This window comes from Danio rerio, chromosome 1 (genome assembly GCF_052040795.2).
Source record: "Danio rerio strain M-AB ecotype USA chromosome 1, GRCz13ab, whole genome shotgun sequence".
Classification (NCBI taxonomy): domain Eukaryota; kingdom Metazoa; phylum Chordata; class Actinopteri; order Cypriniformes; family Danionidae; genus Danio; species Danio rerio.
In genome coordinates, this window is record NC_141021.1 from 11,761,179 (window position 1) to 11,779,200 (window position 18,022).

Below are 18,022 nucleotides of genomic sequence, written 5' to 3' on the forward strand. Positions count from 1 at the left end.
GCAGAAAGATAGCGCAGAATTATGAAACGGATTCAGAAAAGATATACAGTGCATGTGTTTGTGTGCACTCAAAAAAATAATTTTTGCCGCTTATTGACATTGTATATTTAAAATGAGCTGAATCAATGCAATTCTTGAGGTTTTTTTTGGGACAACTTAATTGTTTTTTGTTCAATCCACTTAAATTTGTTTTAGATAATCAGTTTGTGTTGGGACAACATGATGGAATTGTGTGGAACCCAGCATTTTTATAGTGTGTGTGTGTGTGTGTGTGTATATATAATTGATTTATACATTCATTCATTCATTCATTTTCTTGTCGGCTTAGTCCCTTTATTAATCCAGGGTCGCCACAGCGGAATGAACCCCTAACTTATCCAGCACGTTTTTACGCAGCGGATACCCTTTCAGCCGCAACCCATCTCTGGGAAAATGGAATCTAACAACACAAATTAATTAATATTAATTTATATGTTAATATATCAATTTATATTAATGTTTATTTATTTATTATTATTTGTTAATTTATATTAATATTAATTTATATATTATATATTAATAAAATTAATATATAAAACACAATTTAAAAAATGTCATAAAAATTTTTAAAGACTGCATCCATACATCTCTGCAATGACTCAAATAACTTAATAATAAAGTCATCTTTAATGCCTACTCCATCTTACCCTAGGCATGCTCAATAATGTTCATGTCTGGTGACTGGGCTGGCCAATTCTAGAGCACCTTGACCTTCTTTACTTTCAGGAACTTTGATTTGGAAGCTAAAGTATGAGGAGCGCTATCCAGCTGAAGAATTTGTCTTTTCCTGTGGATGTAATGTAATAGGCAGCACAAATGTCTTGTGACCTCAGGCTGCTGATGTTGCCATCGACTTTGCAGATCTCTCGCATGCCCCCATACTAAATGTAACTAAAAACCATGATTTTTCCTTCACCAAACTTGACTGATTTCTGTGAGAATCTTAGGTCCAAGTGGGTTCCAATAGATCCTCTGCAGTATTTCAGATGATTGGGATGCAGTTCAACAAATGATTCATCAGAAAAATCTACCTTCTGCCACTTTTCCAAATGATCAACTAGAAGTCACATTATTATTTGTTGCTCTTACAACTGGGATTAACGACAAAACTCTCTTTTGTCAGGTTGTATGAGTATTATTTTTTTAATCTGGCAACACTCTGGCTTATTTTCCGTTTTTACTGTTTATTAATAAACATTAAAAAATAAATAATTACCTAAATAAATAAATAAATGCCTATATAAATAAATAAATGCCTAAATAAAAAATACCTAAATAAATAAATGCCTAAATAAATAAATAAATGCATAGATAATTAAATGTCTAAATAAATAAATACATGCCTAAATAAAAAATACCTTAATAAATAATTGCCTAAATAAATAAATAAATAAATGCATAGATAAATAAATGCCTAAATAAATAAATGCCTAAGTAAATAAATTCATAAATAAATAAATAATTAAATAAATAAATAAATAAATAAATAAATAAATAAATAAATAAGTGTAGTGATTAAGAGATGTGAAATTAAATTAAATGAACAGTTCATTTTGGACAGTTTAATTGAGCAAACATGCATTTTAATATGCAAGATAAAGAGAGCAGTCGGTTTTAGAAGCACCTTAAAATTTTCCTCCGTCAGCCCTTCGCTCGTCTTAGCGCTGCGGATCATCGAAGCCACGTACCTCTTCACTAGACTCCGGATGACCTCCTGAGGGGTTGAAGGAGAAGAAGAGAACGCAAGCAATCAGACAGAACTCCCTAATCTTGTTAATCTGGAAATGTACAGCTGAATCCTTAGTGTGACGGTGCAAAGGGAAAGCAGAGATGGAGGAAACAAAGCCAGAGGCGAAGCGCTGTAATGCAATTACATGCACATTGTTTGTATTCTCACGTGTGTGTGTGATAGCAGAGCTTTATCTGCTGGCATACCTGATAATGCTGATTCTGTATAAGCCTGTCCGCATGCTTTTCCTGAAAGGAGAAACAAGAATTCACACAGTAATTATTCAGGGAAACTGCGCTCATTAACTTAATTAAATACATGAGATTTTTTCTTTGATTGTTGGGTAATTATTCAATTAAATGCCCGGGTCATCCACAAGAAACTGTGTCATTGTGTTTCCCTAATACTTACTGTACAACTGACATATCAACAGGGCACAAAAGTTTGAATGAATTTAGTATAATACATTCATTTATTCATACATTTTCTTTCGGCTTAGTCCCTTATTTATCAGGGGTTTCCACAAAGGAATGAACCGCCAACCATTCCAGGATACGTTTTATGCAGCGAATGCGCTTCCAGCCACAACCCAGTGCTGGGAAATAGTCTAATACATTTTTATCATCATTTAGTGTAGAATTTAGTGTAGAATTAAGAATGACTTTTTTGTCACCCAGTAGTTCCCATCATTATTAGAGATGCACCAATAGTAAATTTCTCAGCCGATATCGATAGCCGATTGTTTAGAGTGCTATCTGCCGATACCAATGTCGATACCGATAGTTTAATGGTTCTGCATTTTATACTTAATTAATTACCCATAATAATTCCAAAAGTTCAATCATTCTGAACATAATGAATGTAAAACTTTTTCTCTAATTGAACAGCTGTTTCACAGAGAATGGTCTCATAAACAGAATGGCTAATCGTCAAGCACAATATATTCCATTACTTTCCGAGTAATTTCACGTGCTTTCTTGCTGTCAGATTTGAATTTTCGGGTGCTGTCAAACACTTGCGCGAGCAAGTCATTTAAAGTGTGTAATCAATTTATTTTATTGGTAAAATGTTTAACAGAAATTTCACCTTACGAAATTTTAGCTGTGCATAGCTTACAAATGACAGTTTTGTTCTCATTGTGACTTACTTCAAAGTAATTCCACACAAGAGACACAGCGCATCACATTCCTGCACAATTTGACTGACAGGATATATCGGCACTATGTTTTTAAATAATCGGTCGATGGCAAAAGCTTATATCGACCGATACTGATTGTTGGTCGATACATCGGTGCATCTCTAGTCATTATTGTACTTAAATTGCAGAATAATTAACTAAAAATGTATCAAAATTGAGGTTGAATAAAAATGTAACTTTGCAATATATTTGTTTCAGATTTATTAAAGCAAATATTAATTTATATTTCTTACTGTCTCATTGTCTTTTATAACTTAAATGTCTTTAGTGTCGGTAGAAGAAACTTGTTGAATCTGCTGATGCTGTTGAACCGCTAGTTGGACATTCAGGCTGCTTGACGTTTCTCCAACAAAATTCTCATTGTCAATTGGTAGCTAATTTCATGGAAATGAAGAAACAATCTTAGTTTTACATCGACTCTTTCCCACAATGAGGATATCAATCACAATTCTCCGAAGCTATTTCAATGCAAATTCCCATGCATGTGGGAATGTCATTGTCTATTGTATTGAGATGTATTAGTCCAGCAGATACTTCCGACTGAAATATTGACATGTGCACAATCTAAAGATGAAATCTGATGTATACTATAGTCTTACTGGCCACTTTATTAAGCACAGCCTGCACTGCAAAAACAAATTTGTTAATTAACAGTTTCCATATTTTGTGAATCACTAGGGTTTTCTGTTTAATTACTGTTGTGAATTGCATTATAGGATGTTGATCTCTGCTCTGTCAACTTTATGTTAAAAATTCAACTGTACATGTGAACAAAGTGACTTTTATTGACATTTAAGTTGTTAAGAAGAAATACGTCTGTAAAACAACAGAAAATGCACTGGCAGTTTATTATCATAATATACACCAACTCAGACAATAAATCACTTTAAACTATACAAAATGTTAATAAAAATCACTTTTTTGAACTTTTCAAGGTTAAAAGTTGTTGGAAAAAAAGATCAAGGTCTCATAATGCAATTCAAAAGCATAAATAAAATGGGAACACAACAAAACATGAATCTTAAAATATGGAAAATTGCTAATTTTTGGATATTTATCACAGTGCGCTAGTACTGGGTTGGACCCACTTTTGCCTTCAGAACTACCTTAAATTATCACGGCATACTGTAGATTCAACAATGAGCTGAAAACATTCCTCATATCACAACAATTACATCAGACTTGTCAGCTGCACATCTTCCATGTTAATCTCCAATTCCTGACTGTGAAGACCCTTTGACCACACTGAACTTACTGTCATGTTAAAGATATATTAGTCAGAGATGATCAGAGCTTTGTGATGCATTGTTTCACAATGCTATTGTTTTACTATAACCACATCAGACCTTTTTCCACTCTTATGTGTCCAATTGTGTTGAGCTGGTGTGAATTGTAGCCTCCTCCAACACAATCTCATGGCAATTTGTAACTTTTTTGATTCAGTGTCTAATTTATACGAGCACATTCAAACTATTTAATACGATTTGCTTATCCCCCAATGATGGTTGGATTTAGAAGTGGGGTTAAGTCCCATGCCTCCTTTTTGAAATTGTATATTTTCACATGACTGAACTCTAAATTAGCCACTAATCTGATAAAAAAAATAAATAAATAAATTACATCACAATCAGGCTGCCTCATCAGTTACTGTGCATTTGAAGTATTTGACATGTTGTGTCCAATAAAAGAGAGATGCTCTTTTGCAGGCCTCGGTTATTGACCTTATTCTCCGTGTATGAATGGGCGCAGCCATTTGAATCATTTTGGCTCAAGACTTCCGGTCTCATTCACTTCCATTCATTTTTAGATGTTAACAACAGCTCGTTTTGCTGCTTGATGTTGCAAACTGATATTTTATTATTATATTATTCTACTTTTTATGTATAATCATGCACACACTTGTTTGTAGAGCAAGCAGTTTGACCGTTTTCTGCTATATATTATTCCTAATCATTTCTCTCATAGGCAACTGAATCGGAAGTTCTAAAACAATCACAAAAATGAGCGCACTTCCGAAGAATAAGGTCAATAATTTATCTGAATTCATTGCATTCAGAAGCAATCTAACAATCTAGTCACTGACTTGTGGTAACAAGAAGAACATTCTGCACACAGGGCTGTTGCTCACTGGATATTTTCTCTTTTTAAAACCCTTGAGATTGCTGTGCGAGAAAATTCCCAGTAGATCAGTGTTTTCAAACACTCAGACCAGCTGTCTGGCAGCAATAACCCTTTCCTCCCCATTCTGATGCTCAGTTTGAATTGCAGAAGATCCTCATTGCTGCCATATCATTGGCTGTTTTTCATTTGCAATGAACAGGTTTACCTATAACGTGTCCAGGACTGTAATTTTACAGTAAGAGCCGTGAGAGATCTTTAGTATTCTTGTCAGATATTGCAGGGAAGCTGCTCTCCTCTTAGCTCTACATGTAGGCAGCTTTATATAATGATCAAGGTTTGATCCCAGCACAGCAAATGCCAGCAAACATGTGGGAGAGAGTTTTGAGTGAGTGTGCTTTGGTTGTGTGTGTGTATGTGTGTGAATGACAGTTTGAGAAAGAGAGGGGAGTACATGAACATCCCTATTGATGCAGACCAATAAAGGCCGTGTAGAGAGATGGATTTGTAATAAAAGTGCGTCAGGTGGAACAAGCGAGCCTATATTCGAAACACAGATGACGAGAGGTGTTTAAAGGGGGGGTTGCATGGCAACACAGGAGGTTAAACTCCAGACAGACTCGGGCCATGTTACAATTCATTACATCATCATCAAAGGAGAAGTATAAACTTGTTGAATAAAAGAATCTCCTTTCATGGAACTTTAATTAATTCATATGAAATTTCACCTCACTGATTTAACTGAAACGAAATTTGCTAACGCTCAGACCGGTCTGAATGAAAGCAGTGGATCAAGTTATAGGGGGAGGGTGGGTTTGACACACTGGTTGTGATGTCAAGGTAATGGCAAAGACCTTTCTCATGAATATTAATTAGGTCATGCAAATGTTGCTAGGTAACCTTTTTGGTTATCTAACTTAATTATTATTCATGCCTTTGCCATAGCAGGATTTCCACTCATGCCAGTTTTGCCATCATGGGAATAAATTACTTAAACTGTTTTAAAATACATTAAAACAGGGGTGGTGTGGTGGCGCAATGGGTAGCGCTGTTGCCTCACAGCAATGTGATCGCTGGTTCAAGCCTTAGCTAGGTCAGTTGGCGTTTCTATGTGGAGTTTGCATGTTCTCCCCGTGTTTGTGTGTAAAACATCCGCTGTGTAAAACATATGCTGGATAAGTTGGAGGTTCATTCCGCTGTGGTGACCCCTGATTAATTAAGGGACTAAGCCATTGAAGGAATTTTCAAATATATTAAAACAGAGATCACTAGTATTCTCACAGTTTTACCTGTATTTGTATTAAGTTATGCAGCACCAGTTAGCAAAAGACGGACCCAAAACCTTGGTGTAATGTTTGTGTATGCTGTACTTTCCTTTAAATATTAATGTAAATTGCAACTCCATGGTCATATTATGCACAGTATACCCAATTACTGTATATGCGCATATACGGTTAGGTGCATAAATATTGGGACATCGACATAATGCTAACATTTTTGGCTCAATACACCAACATAATGGATTTGAAATGAAACTGTCAGCTTTAATTTGAGGGTATTTACATCCAAATCAGGTGAACGCTGTAGGAATTACAACAGTTTCAATAGGTCCCTCCCACTTGTTAGGGGACCAAAATTAATTGGACAATTGGCTTCTGCACTGTTTCATGGTCAAGTGTGTGTTATTCTATCATTATCCTAATTACAATGAGAAGATAAAAAAGTGTGCAGGGGTCTCAAACTTAACTGGGCGGGGGGCCATTTCAGGGACTGACAAGTGATAGGAGGGTCTTCTTAACATCCGTAAATGACACTTGTGATCGCATGAAGTTAAGATTGGGAAAGGGGTTTGGGGGGGGCGGGTTGAGTCTGATGTAGTACCATGCAGTGGCATGTGCTGAGAAAGCCAACAAGTGTGAGGGGTTGATGATCGTGAGGAAGGCGAAAACCTGATTGATGGTCGTGGACTAAAGAACGTGGGGTTGATGGACGATCATGAACAGAGGAGCGGGGTTGGGGGTTGTTTAGGGCATTGCAGGCCAGAGGGAGGAGGAGGGTGAGCTGGCAGTTTGAGATCCCTGGTTTAAAGGTTTAATTTACCCCAAAATTTTTAACCCCTTAAGAGTTTCTTTCTTCTGTTGAACACAAAAGAAGATATTCAGGAGAATGCCAGTTGCTGCGACACAATGACTTCTATAGTAGGGAAAAAATACTATCAATGGTTCATAACTACCAGCATTTTTTTTAAACATCTTATTCTGTGTTCTACAGAAAAAAGAAACAAAGGTTTCAATGAGCAAATTACAATGAGCAGATAAAAGGTCCAGAGTTCATTTCAAATCCATTGTGTTGGTGTATAGAGTCGAAAAATGTTAGAATTGTCTATGTCCCAATATTTATTGATCTGTTTAAAGGGGTAATTCACCCCAAAATTTTAATTACCTTATCATTTATTCTCCATAATTCGATTTTAAACCTTTATGAGTTTCTTCTGTTGAACACAAAAGAAGATATTCTGGAGAATGCCAGCTGCTGCGACATTAACTTCCATAGATGGAATGAAAAAACTATCAATGGGTCACAGCAACCTACATTTTTTAAAATATCTTCTTTTGAAAATATCTTCGAGAAAACTCGTAAAGGTTTAGAACAAGTGGAAGATAGTAATGATTTTTGGGTGAACTATCTCTTTCAGTTGCATGGTGTTGTTGACAAACCACACGCTGATGTCACTGTTTCTGACTCCAATTGGAGATCCACATTGGTAGAAGAGTATCTGATCAAATGTTATTTGAATATGCTCGCCTTTAAAGTCATTGTCTTGGTTAAAGTCAAAGATTTTTGTGTATATTTCTTTCACCCAATGATACCTGAAAGCAATGCATGATGATACCAGTCTAAATACAATTACTGCATCCCACTATGAGTCAAAAACCAACAGTTCAAAAGCAATAAAAATGTAAATGAGCCGTTTTAGCATTTGATGTGCTGATATATGTGTGTGCCTGTGCTGTTAGTCATTGTAATGGGTAATTGGTTACACAATGAGCCAGCTGCATTGTGCTGAAAGTGTCATTTTGAACCAGAACCACTTGATCAGATTCAGATGAAAATCACAGCCACGATGTTCAGATGGATGCGGACTGCTTTCTTTACCGTGAACTCCTTCAGGTTTTCATGTTTATGCGTGTCTTCTTCAGGTGGAGCAGTCTCCGACCCGCAGAGCCGCCCGTGAACCCATCGGCACAGGTACCAGAATGACTTGGGACTGGGGATGATGTTGAACGGTGGGGGGAGCGTCCCTCCCTCATCGAAATAACTCATCCACAGCTTGGTCCGAGCAAACTTCCACTCGATGTCAGCATGGTCCTATGATGAAAGATTTATTAATGATACAAACTGAATAGTGTTTAGTCCTATATCAAATACAATATTATATACGACAATGATAACGTGTGATTAAAGAACGATAATCATGGAAAATTCAGACCTCATTATAGTCAGCTATATATTAAACATTAACAATATGATCACAATGGAATGTTCAAATTTGCATTTGTGCTTCCACTGTTTCCAAGTTGTCTTGTACTGTTATGGTTAAAGAGACTAAGCTGAAGGAGAATGAATGAGTGAATGATTGAATAACTATGGGTAACGGCAGTCACTTTTGCTTTTAGTGCATGAAAAATGTTACCTGAAAGATATCAGTGGCTTAACTGTTAACTCTTAACAGATGAATTTCCCTAATATGCTTCTTTGAGCAGATACAGACCTCATCTGTAAACAATATATAGGTAAATATGTAGACTAAACAAAACTCAGTTTTAAAAAAAATCTGTTAAAAAAAATCATACTTTAGTGCGAGTATGTTTAGTGTTTACAAGTTGTATTTCAAGAGTTCACACTTAGCTGATGATTGATAATAAAGCTAGTTTGGCGTGCTGTCCCGGGAGAGAGCCCTGAGCTTATAAGATCCTCGCGCCCTGGGCTCCCTCCCATTGCAAGGCGAGAGGGGAGTTTGAGCTCAGGTAGATCTCGATGACTCCCCCTCCTGCTTATTGTAGCTAAGTGTCAGATATGGATGCTGAAGGTGTACTCAGAGTTTAGCTAAAATATTTTGGATTAATTGTTTAGTGTGCTTGTTTTTGAACTGTGGGAGGAAACCGGAGGACCCGGGGAAAACCCACGCGACCACGGGGAGAACAAGCAAACTTCGCACAGAAATGCTGTCTGGTTTGGAAAGGAATTAAACCAGGGGCATTCTTGCTGTGAGGCAACAGCGCTAATCACTGGCCACCGTAACGCCCGTTTGAAAGGAGGGAAAGTAGGGTTGGGTGGGGGGGTTTCTTCAAGACGAAGATATTGAGATGAGAAAAGTCTGGTTATTTATAGTGAGTTAAGGATCGTCTGATAGGATAATCAGTTATTAGCTAAAGTTGGTAAAGCTATGAACAAATATAAACACGTGATCCTCTCGAAATCTGTTTATAAATAAACTTGACTAAATTGTAAATATCTTATTTGGTAGTTGGCATTAGAATTCATACTAACAGTGGCATATGAAAAGTTTAATACAGCTATAAAAAGTAAAAAAGAACCTTTTTGATGCTCTTAATTTGCTTAGAGAGCTGAAGCAATTTTATGAATTGAGTTGACCAAAAGTACCTATTTAATATAAAAAACATAATATTAAACCCTATTACAATTGAAACCAAAAGTTTACATGATATTTGATGAAATAAATCAAGTTGTACAATAGATAACAGCATGCAATTTGTTGACTGATCATCTTCATATAGAGTTGAAGTCACTATTATTAGCCCCCTGTATATTTTTTACCCTATTTCTATTTACAGAAATTTGATATTTCATAATAGTTTTAATAACTCATTTCTAATAACTCATTTCTTTTATCTTTGCCATGATGACATTAAATATTGTTTTACTAGATGTTTTTCAAGATATTTTTTCAAGGTTAATTAGGCAGGTTTGGGTAATTGGGCAAGTTATTGTATAACTATAGTTTAGTTCTCTAGACAATCAAAACAAAGTTTTGTTAGGGGCAAACAGATTTGACCTTAAATGGTTTAAAAAAATTAAAAACTGCTTTTATTCTAGCCAAAATAAAACAAAACAAACTTTCTCTAAAAGAAAAAATATTATAGGAAATACTGTGAAAAATTCCTTGCTCTGTTAAACATCATTTGGGAAATATTTAAAAGCTAAAAAAATTCACAGGGGGGCTAATAATTTTGACTTCAACTGTTTGTCTGCCATTTTCATTATTTGGATCAGTACTCACAGCAATGAGCTGGTAGGAGTTGTTCATCATTGCGATCAGCATGTTGAGCAGAACCACCAGCGAAATGACATTGTAGGTGCCGAACATGGTGGCTCCAACAAACTCTGTGAACTCATGCCGAGCCTTTACATTGGTGACATACAAATTCAAGAGGCCAAAAACAGACCAGAACAGAGACTGAAGTGTTTCAAATAACCTAAAAGCCAAGAGAAACAGAAGAGAAGAGAAAAGACGCATGAATCAGAATGTTGTGCTGCAACAGTACACATGTATTTAGGATGGGTAAGAGGGAATCACAAAGCTCCGGGGGTAAACAGTTCATTAGTAAATAATGAGAAATGGATCAAGTTATTAAAAATGAGTCTGAATGAAATTACTGCAAGAGATTATAAGTAGGGTGAGATGGGGCAATTGCAATATGTTCATTTTCTCAGTCAGAAAAAATAACAAATAAATGAAATGAGAAATCATGTATTTTAGTAAAAAGAAAAACAAATGTTGCAATTGTAGCTGGTGGTAACTTCCTGTGTTATGTATTATATACTGTATATAGTATGCATTATAGCTATGGGAACAAATTAAGAGAACATAATTCAATTCTCTAGATTGGATTTATTAAAGCTGCAGTATGATTGACACCTAGAGCTTGAACTAGGTATTGCACTCCTGGTTCAAAACACACACAAGCACAGGTTGCCAGATGGACAACACCAACAGGAGTGTGCCTGACTATCAAGCCTAAAAGCAGACAGAAACCATGTTCTAAATAAAAGCAGCGGCATGCAATAGAAGGAATATTTACCATATCAAAAGGAGTTTTTAATAAACTATGACAACGATCACCTCAGATACAGCTCATGTGCCTTATTCAGTGTTAAATGCTTATAATGTGAGTTTGAATGCCATTTTACATGATGTTTATTGAAATACTGCTGAAAGCAGCAGCAGATAGTTCACCTCAGATCTTGAAAGTAAAATAAACCATTTAAAATGGAACTTTCCAACTGTGACTAACAAATATCAATGATTCAGCATGTAGCCTGCATTTATTAATGGTAAAGAGATTTAATATGTATTAATTACATTATAAACCTTACCATTTAATTGGAGTGCAGTGAGTGTGCTGTTTTTCTGAATGGCTGTATTAAAATTTCTTTCGTGTTTCATCTGGTGCAAACAGCCAAATTGCTTATCACTCCATATCTTGCCTTGTTGTTAGGACACGGGGTTACAATGTAACCTGCTCACCAAATTTTTACTTTTGTGATATTTATATTATTTTCTAGTTAATAACCTTCTCAGGTGGAACTCTGAATCTGGGTCTCATTTCGGAGGCTGTTGCTGAATGAAATACGCTGTTTTCCACAAAGGCAACCCTGGGTGCTGAAATATAATTGGCTAAAGTGGCAGTTGGCAGGTTAAAGCGACCAAAACAAAGACAGACATTCCGGTACGTAACACACATTTTCAAAGCAGAATATCTGACTTCAGCATTGTTTTCACTTAGCATGTTTCCTAAACGTCTGCAAACATATTATGGTATTTTTATCCTTTAGAAGAGTCAAAATCTTACATACAGCATCTTTAAGTGTGGGTTTAAGTAGAATTATAATATTTGTTTTATTTAATAAGGGTCTGATTACTGAATAACAAAGTTAGTCAAAAAAACACACTTTTCATTTGTTATGATTTAAGTATTTTGCAGGAAAATCTTGTTATATTAAAAAACTGGTACACTCAAAAAAAACATTGGCTCTTTGTTCAAACGTGTTTAAAATGAGCTGAAACAACACAATTTTTGTGATAATTTAATTGTTTTATGTTCAATTAACAATTAAAAAAAAAAACATCCAAAAAAAAACTTAATTCCTTGATGTTGTCCCAGCACAAATCTATTGTTGGGGGGGAAACCCAACCTTTTTTGTCTTGTCTAAAAATTTGTATAAACAAAAAAAAATGTCTAAAAACTTGGCACCTTTTATTGTGATTTTATTTAACAACAACAAAACAGCTGTAAATTATAATACTACATTTGGAAATGTCATCAGTAGTTTAAGGAATACAAAACAATTTACTCAAACACAACTACACATTACAAGTGGTAATTTTACCATATAAGCTTATTATTTAATGGATAAGCATTAATAAATACATCTAAGCTATTCATATGAAATTAATAAGAAACTAATATGAAATTAATACTTAGGAAAACTATAACAAACACGCACACATACTGTTGAAGTCAAAATTATTAGCACTCCTGTGTTTTTGTTTTCGTTTTTCAAATATTTCGTATATAATGTTTAACATAGCAGGACTGTTTCACAGTATTTCCTATATTACAATATTTTTTTTCTTCTGGAGAAAGTCTTTCTCTATTTTGGTTAAAATGAAAGCAGTTTACACTTTTTTAAAATCTATTTTATGGTCAATATTATTAGCTCCCTTAAGTAATATATATTTTTGATGGTCTACAGAACAAACCATTGTACAAGGATTCGCCCAATTACCCTAACTTGGTTAAGCTGAATGCAAGTATCTAGTAAATATGTAGTAAAATATGATACTGTCATCATGATAAAACTATTATGTTTAGAAATGTGTTGGAAAAAAAAATCTTTCCGTTAAACAGAAATTAAATAGCTTTCTCTGATCTCTGATTATTATGTTAAATATTAATAATTAAAAATGTATAATATAAATATAAATGTTACCCCTCTTATAACGATTTATACCACTGTGATGCATTCAATCACGCCAATCAATGCTGGGATTAGTATTGTTCAACAGTCTGATACAGGCACTTCTAGAGCACCGAGAGACATCTTAAACATTCACAAAACAAGTTTCTTCTAAAATAGGTGTATATTTCTGCATGTAGCCTAAAAATAAATATTAGACGCATAATTTGTATAGTTTGACCTACAGTAACCTCTAAAATAGTCATTAAATATCCCTCAAAACATTGAAAATGTACACATTTTATTAATAAATTAGATGCAATTAAAATACACTCTTACACAGTAAAAAAATCTGTAAATTTACCGTCAGCTGGGGTGGCATAAAAAAGATGTTAAATTACAGAAATTTACCATAAAATAACGGACATTAAACTACAGAAATTTCCGTCATTTTAAATTTTTGGTAAATTTCTGTAATTCAACCTCTGTTATTTTACAGTAAAGTTTGTTATTTTACAGCAGTTATTTACTCTTTTTTCAGCACCCCAGCTACCGGAAATAAACCGTAAAATTACGGATTTTTTTTGTGTACATTTGATTCACTGAAGCATGTATCACTAAACTACTACCGAAAAGTTGACCTCCCCAATTGGCACCCTGCTAATAATTCTTCAACTGTATGTATATGAATAACCACAAAATATTGCTTTGTTTCACTATATATATATATATATATATATATATATATATATATATATATATATATATATATATATATATATATATATATATATATATATATATATATATATAACACAAACACACAGACACACACACACACACACACAGACAGATATATATCTGTTGTTGTTTTTTAATTGCTCATCATTTTAGCAATCAATCAAATCATTTTGATGCATATGGATATGATGTTAAAGAGTCTTAAGGGACATTCCAGTAATCACTGAATATAGAGATATAGAGATTAGAGGTGAAGTTACATTTAAAGCACTAGCAGTATTTCAGTCTACAGCATCAACAGTCGACTTCAAGATTCAAAGTTTGTGTGTCTACAAGCTCCCCTAGGGTGAAAGAAATAGTTTTTTTCTTTCTGTTGCATTAAATATTCAACATCGTCAGCTTTCATCAGTCTTGGCTGCGATATATAAAATGTGCTTTCCTGAAAACAGAAAGATGAGTTTGGGCAGAGCAGAAAGAACCCGGCGCCGTGGATCAGCCATGGTATTAGACTGTGTTTGATCGGAAGAACTTCAGTGGCACAGACACACAAAAGAAACACACAGCACGACTGCTGAGAGACTAACACTGACAACCAAAAGAGCTGCATCTGGGAATCCAGTGTGACAGGTGAAAAAAAAAATCCTTTCATTTGGTGTTTGTAACAGACTTGTAACGTCTCACTGCCTTTAATTCTCAACAGCACGTGCAGTGGCAGTTCAGGTTTACTTTGTGGCCTAGGAAACAAGATATGCTTAAAACATAGAATAAAAAATATAATATACAGTCTGTATGAATCATACAGTACTTATGTTTAGAAACAACATACACATAAACACACACACATACACACAAATATATACCGGAAGTAATAAGTCATCCGGGTACTTATCGCATAATGATTTTAGAATTCTATGAATTCGGACATACTACTCGAGTCACATACTGATTTTAGCTAACTGTATAGTATGGAAGTATGCGGTTTCAGACGCAGCCTTGGTCAAGACGAACTGCTGCAGTTTAAACCAAGCATCAGAATGGAGAAGAAAGGTGATTTAGGTGACTTTGAACATGGCATGGTAGTTGGTGCCAGACGGGCTGGTCTGAGTATTTCAGAAACTTTAAATCTACTGGGATTTTCATGCACAACCATCTCAAGGGATTACAGAGAAGAGTACGAAAAAGAGAAAATATTCAGTGAGCGCCAGTTCTGTGGGCGCAAATGCCTAGTTGATGCCAGAGGTCTGAGGAGAATGGTCAGACTGGTTTGAGCTGATAGAAAGGCAACAGTTACTCAAATAATCACTCGTCTACCGAGGTATGCAGAAGAGCATCTCTGAACGCACAACACGTCCAGCCTAGAGGCAGATGGGCTACAGCAGCAGAAGACCACACCGGGTGCCACTCTTGTCAGCTAAGAACAGCAAACTGAGGCTACAATTGGCACCGGATCACCAAAGTTGGACAATAGAAGATTGTTAAAATCTGGCCTGCTCTGATAAGTCTCGATTTCTGCTGCAACATTCGGATGGTAGGGTCAGAATTTGGCATCAACAACATGAAAGCATGGATCCATTCTGCCTTGTATCAATGGTTCAGGCTGCTGTTGGTGGTGTAACGTGGGGGGATCGCCACCGCCTGCCTGAATATTGTTGCTGACCAGGTCCATCCCTTTATGACCACATTGTACCCATCTTCTGATAGCTACTTCCAGCAGGATAAAACGCCATGTCACAAAGCATGAATCGTCTAAGACTGGTTTCATTAAAGTGACAATGAGTTCACTGTATTCAAATGGCCTCCAGTCCACAGTCACCAGAGCTCAATCCAATAGAGCATTTTTAAGATGTGGTGCAACGGAAGATTAGCATCATGGATGTGCAGTTGACAAATCTGCAGCAACTGTGTGATGCTATCATGTCAATATGGACCAAAATCTCAGAGGAATATTTCCAGTACATTGTTTAATCTATTCCATGAAGGATTAAGACAGTTTTGAAGGCAAAAGTGGCTCCAACCTGGTTCTAGTAGGCTGTTCCTTATAAAGTGGCTGGTGAGTGTTTATACAATATGTATACAGTCATAGTCAAAATTATAAGCCCTCCACTAAAAATTGTATTCTTTTTATATATTTCCTGTGCAAGTGATGTTTAATAGACAAAGAATATTTTCATAGTATGTCCTATGACATTTTTTTCTTCTGAGGAAGTTATTTCATTTATTTTATTTTTTTGTTTGGCTACATTTAAAAGCGGTTTTTAATTTTTAAAATCAGTTTTTAAGGTCAATATTATTAGCCCTCTTAAGCAATATTTTTTAAATAATTATTTTTCCAATTGTCAATAGGACAGACCAATGTTATCCAAAAACTTCCCTATAAATATCCTAACTTACCTATAATATGATCATTTAGTTAAGTCTTTAAATTGCACGTTAAGCTAAATCCTAACAACTTCTATCTAGTAAAATATTATTTACTGTCATCATGGCAAAGACAATTTTTTTTTAATTTAGAAATTAGTTATCAAAACTATTTTGTTTAAAAAAATAAATCTCACGGTTAAGCAACAATTTGGAAATATTTTTTAAAGAATTTCACAGGAGGGCTGAGGTTCTTCAACTGTATAACACCTTGTATAATTGCATACAAGCATCTGTAAAATGATTAAATGTTACAATGTAAAAGAAACAGAAATAAATATGAGTGATATTAAAATTTATGTGGCAATAAACGTAATGTAGTTAGCAATGAATGGGCACAGCTCTTCTGAAAAGGCCATCAATATCTGTGAACAGTGCTGTCTATTCTGAACACACAGGACACAGTCACAAGTCTGCATCCAGTGCTATTTCTGGCAGATTGAATGACACTGATATAATAAATGACTAAGAAGTGCAGCGTGTCCAGCAGCTTCAGCACAGCACAGCCGTGACAGAGCCGCGTGGCGGAGCCCTAATGGAGGCACACAGGTTTCCTCCAGCACCTCAATGACCTGTCAGAGCAAGTGACATAACAACTGGCAGCCACGAGAGCCAGCAGCTTCACATCCACTGCCGTTTCAGACCACGCTTGGCATTTCAAGCCTTCCAACTGAAAGGCCAAAATAATATGGAGAAACATGAATATGTTCTGAACGTACTGGTGCAAGTGTGTGTGTGTAAGATTTGGTCTCAGAAATTTGCCACTATGCACTGAACAAAAAAAAAAAATCATTTAGCGGTGCATAATGTTTCTAAAAAAGTCATCATCACTATCCGGCCACTTTATTAGGTACACCTTACTAGTATTGGGTTGAACCCACTTTTGCCTTCAGAACTGCCTTAATCCTTCGTAGCATAGATTCAGTAAGGTACTGAAAATATTCTGGAGTTTTTGGTTCATATTGACATGACAGCATCACACAGTTGCTGCAGATTTGTTGGCTGCACATTTATGATGTGAATCTCCTGTTCCACCATATCCTAAAGGTGCTTTATTGAATTGAGGTCTGGTGACTGCGGAGGCCATTTGAGTACAGTGAACTTGTTGTCATGTTAAAGAAACCAGTCTGGATGATTCATGCTTTATGTAGTGGCTCATTATTCTGCTGGATGTAGCCATCAGAAGATGGGTACACTGTGGTCATAAAGGGATGGACATGTTCACCAACAATACTCAGGTGGGCTGTGGTGTTGACACAATGCTCAACTGGTACTAACGGGCCCAAATTGTACTAAGAAAATCTATAAAGCATTTGAACCCACAGAACTGCCGCTCGCTGGTAAATTTCTCTTTTTGGAACCATTCTCTGTAAACCCTAGAGATGGTTGTGCGTGAAAATCCCACTAGATCAGCAGTTTCTGAAAAACTCAGATCAGCCCATCTGGCACCAACAACCATGTCAGGTGTTCCTGACATGAAGTGTCAAAAAAAGTGGCCGGTCAGTGTAAATTTCTATAAATGAGAAATCAAACTTTGATTACATTTGCAATATAATTCTCAGCTACAGTACATATGGACACTTAGTTTCAGAGAACATATCTTGAATTAAGATCATTCTTGGTCACTCTATACAATAGATTTTCATTTAGTTAACTACAGTATAGTAACTGGCAATGAATAATAATATAATATGATAATTATTATATTATATTATATATTATTATTATTTAATATTATATTATATTATATAAATTATGTAGAAAATTTTCAGTTGTGTTTGTATTGACTTCCTGTT

At 35.4% G+C, this 18,022-nt stretch overlaps 1 protein-coding gene across 16 annotated transcripts in view; it reads right to left on the reverse strand.

Annotated features, from left to right (window-relative positions):
• Positions 1-18,022, reverse strand: part of trpc5a (transient receptor potential cation channel, subfamily C, member 5a) — a 146,338-nt gene that overhangs the window by 11,002 nt on the left and 117,314 nt on the right. For all 16 annotated transcript variants that reach the window (NM_001441823.1, NM_001441824.1, NM_001441826.1 and 13 more), the window contains 4 exon segments: positions 1,664-1,753; positions 1,975-2,016; positions 8,241-8,453; positions 10,387-10,582. In NM_001441823.1, coding sequence (NP_001428752.1) covers positions 1,664-1,753; positions 1,975-2,016; positions 8,241-8,453; positions 10,387-10,582 — 541 coding nt within the window.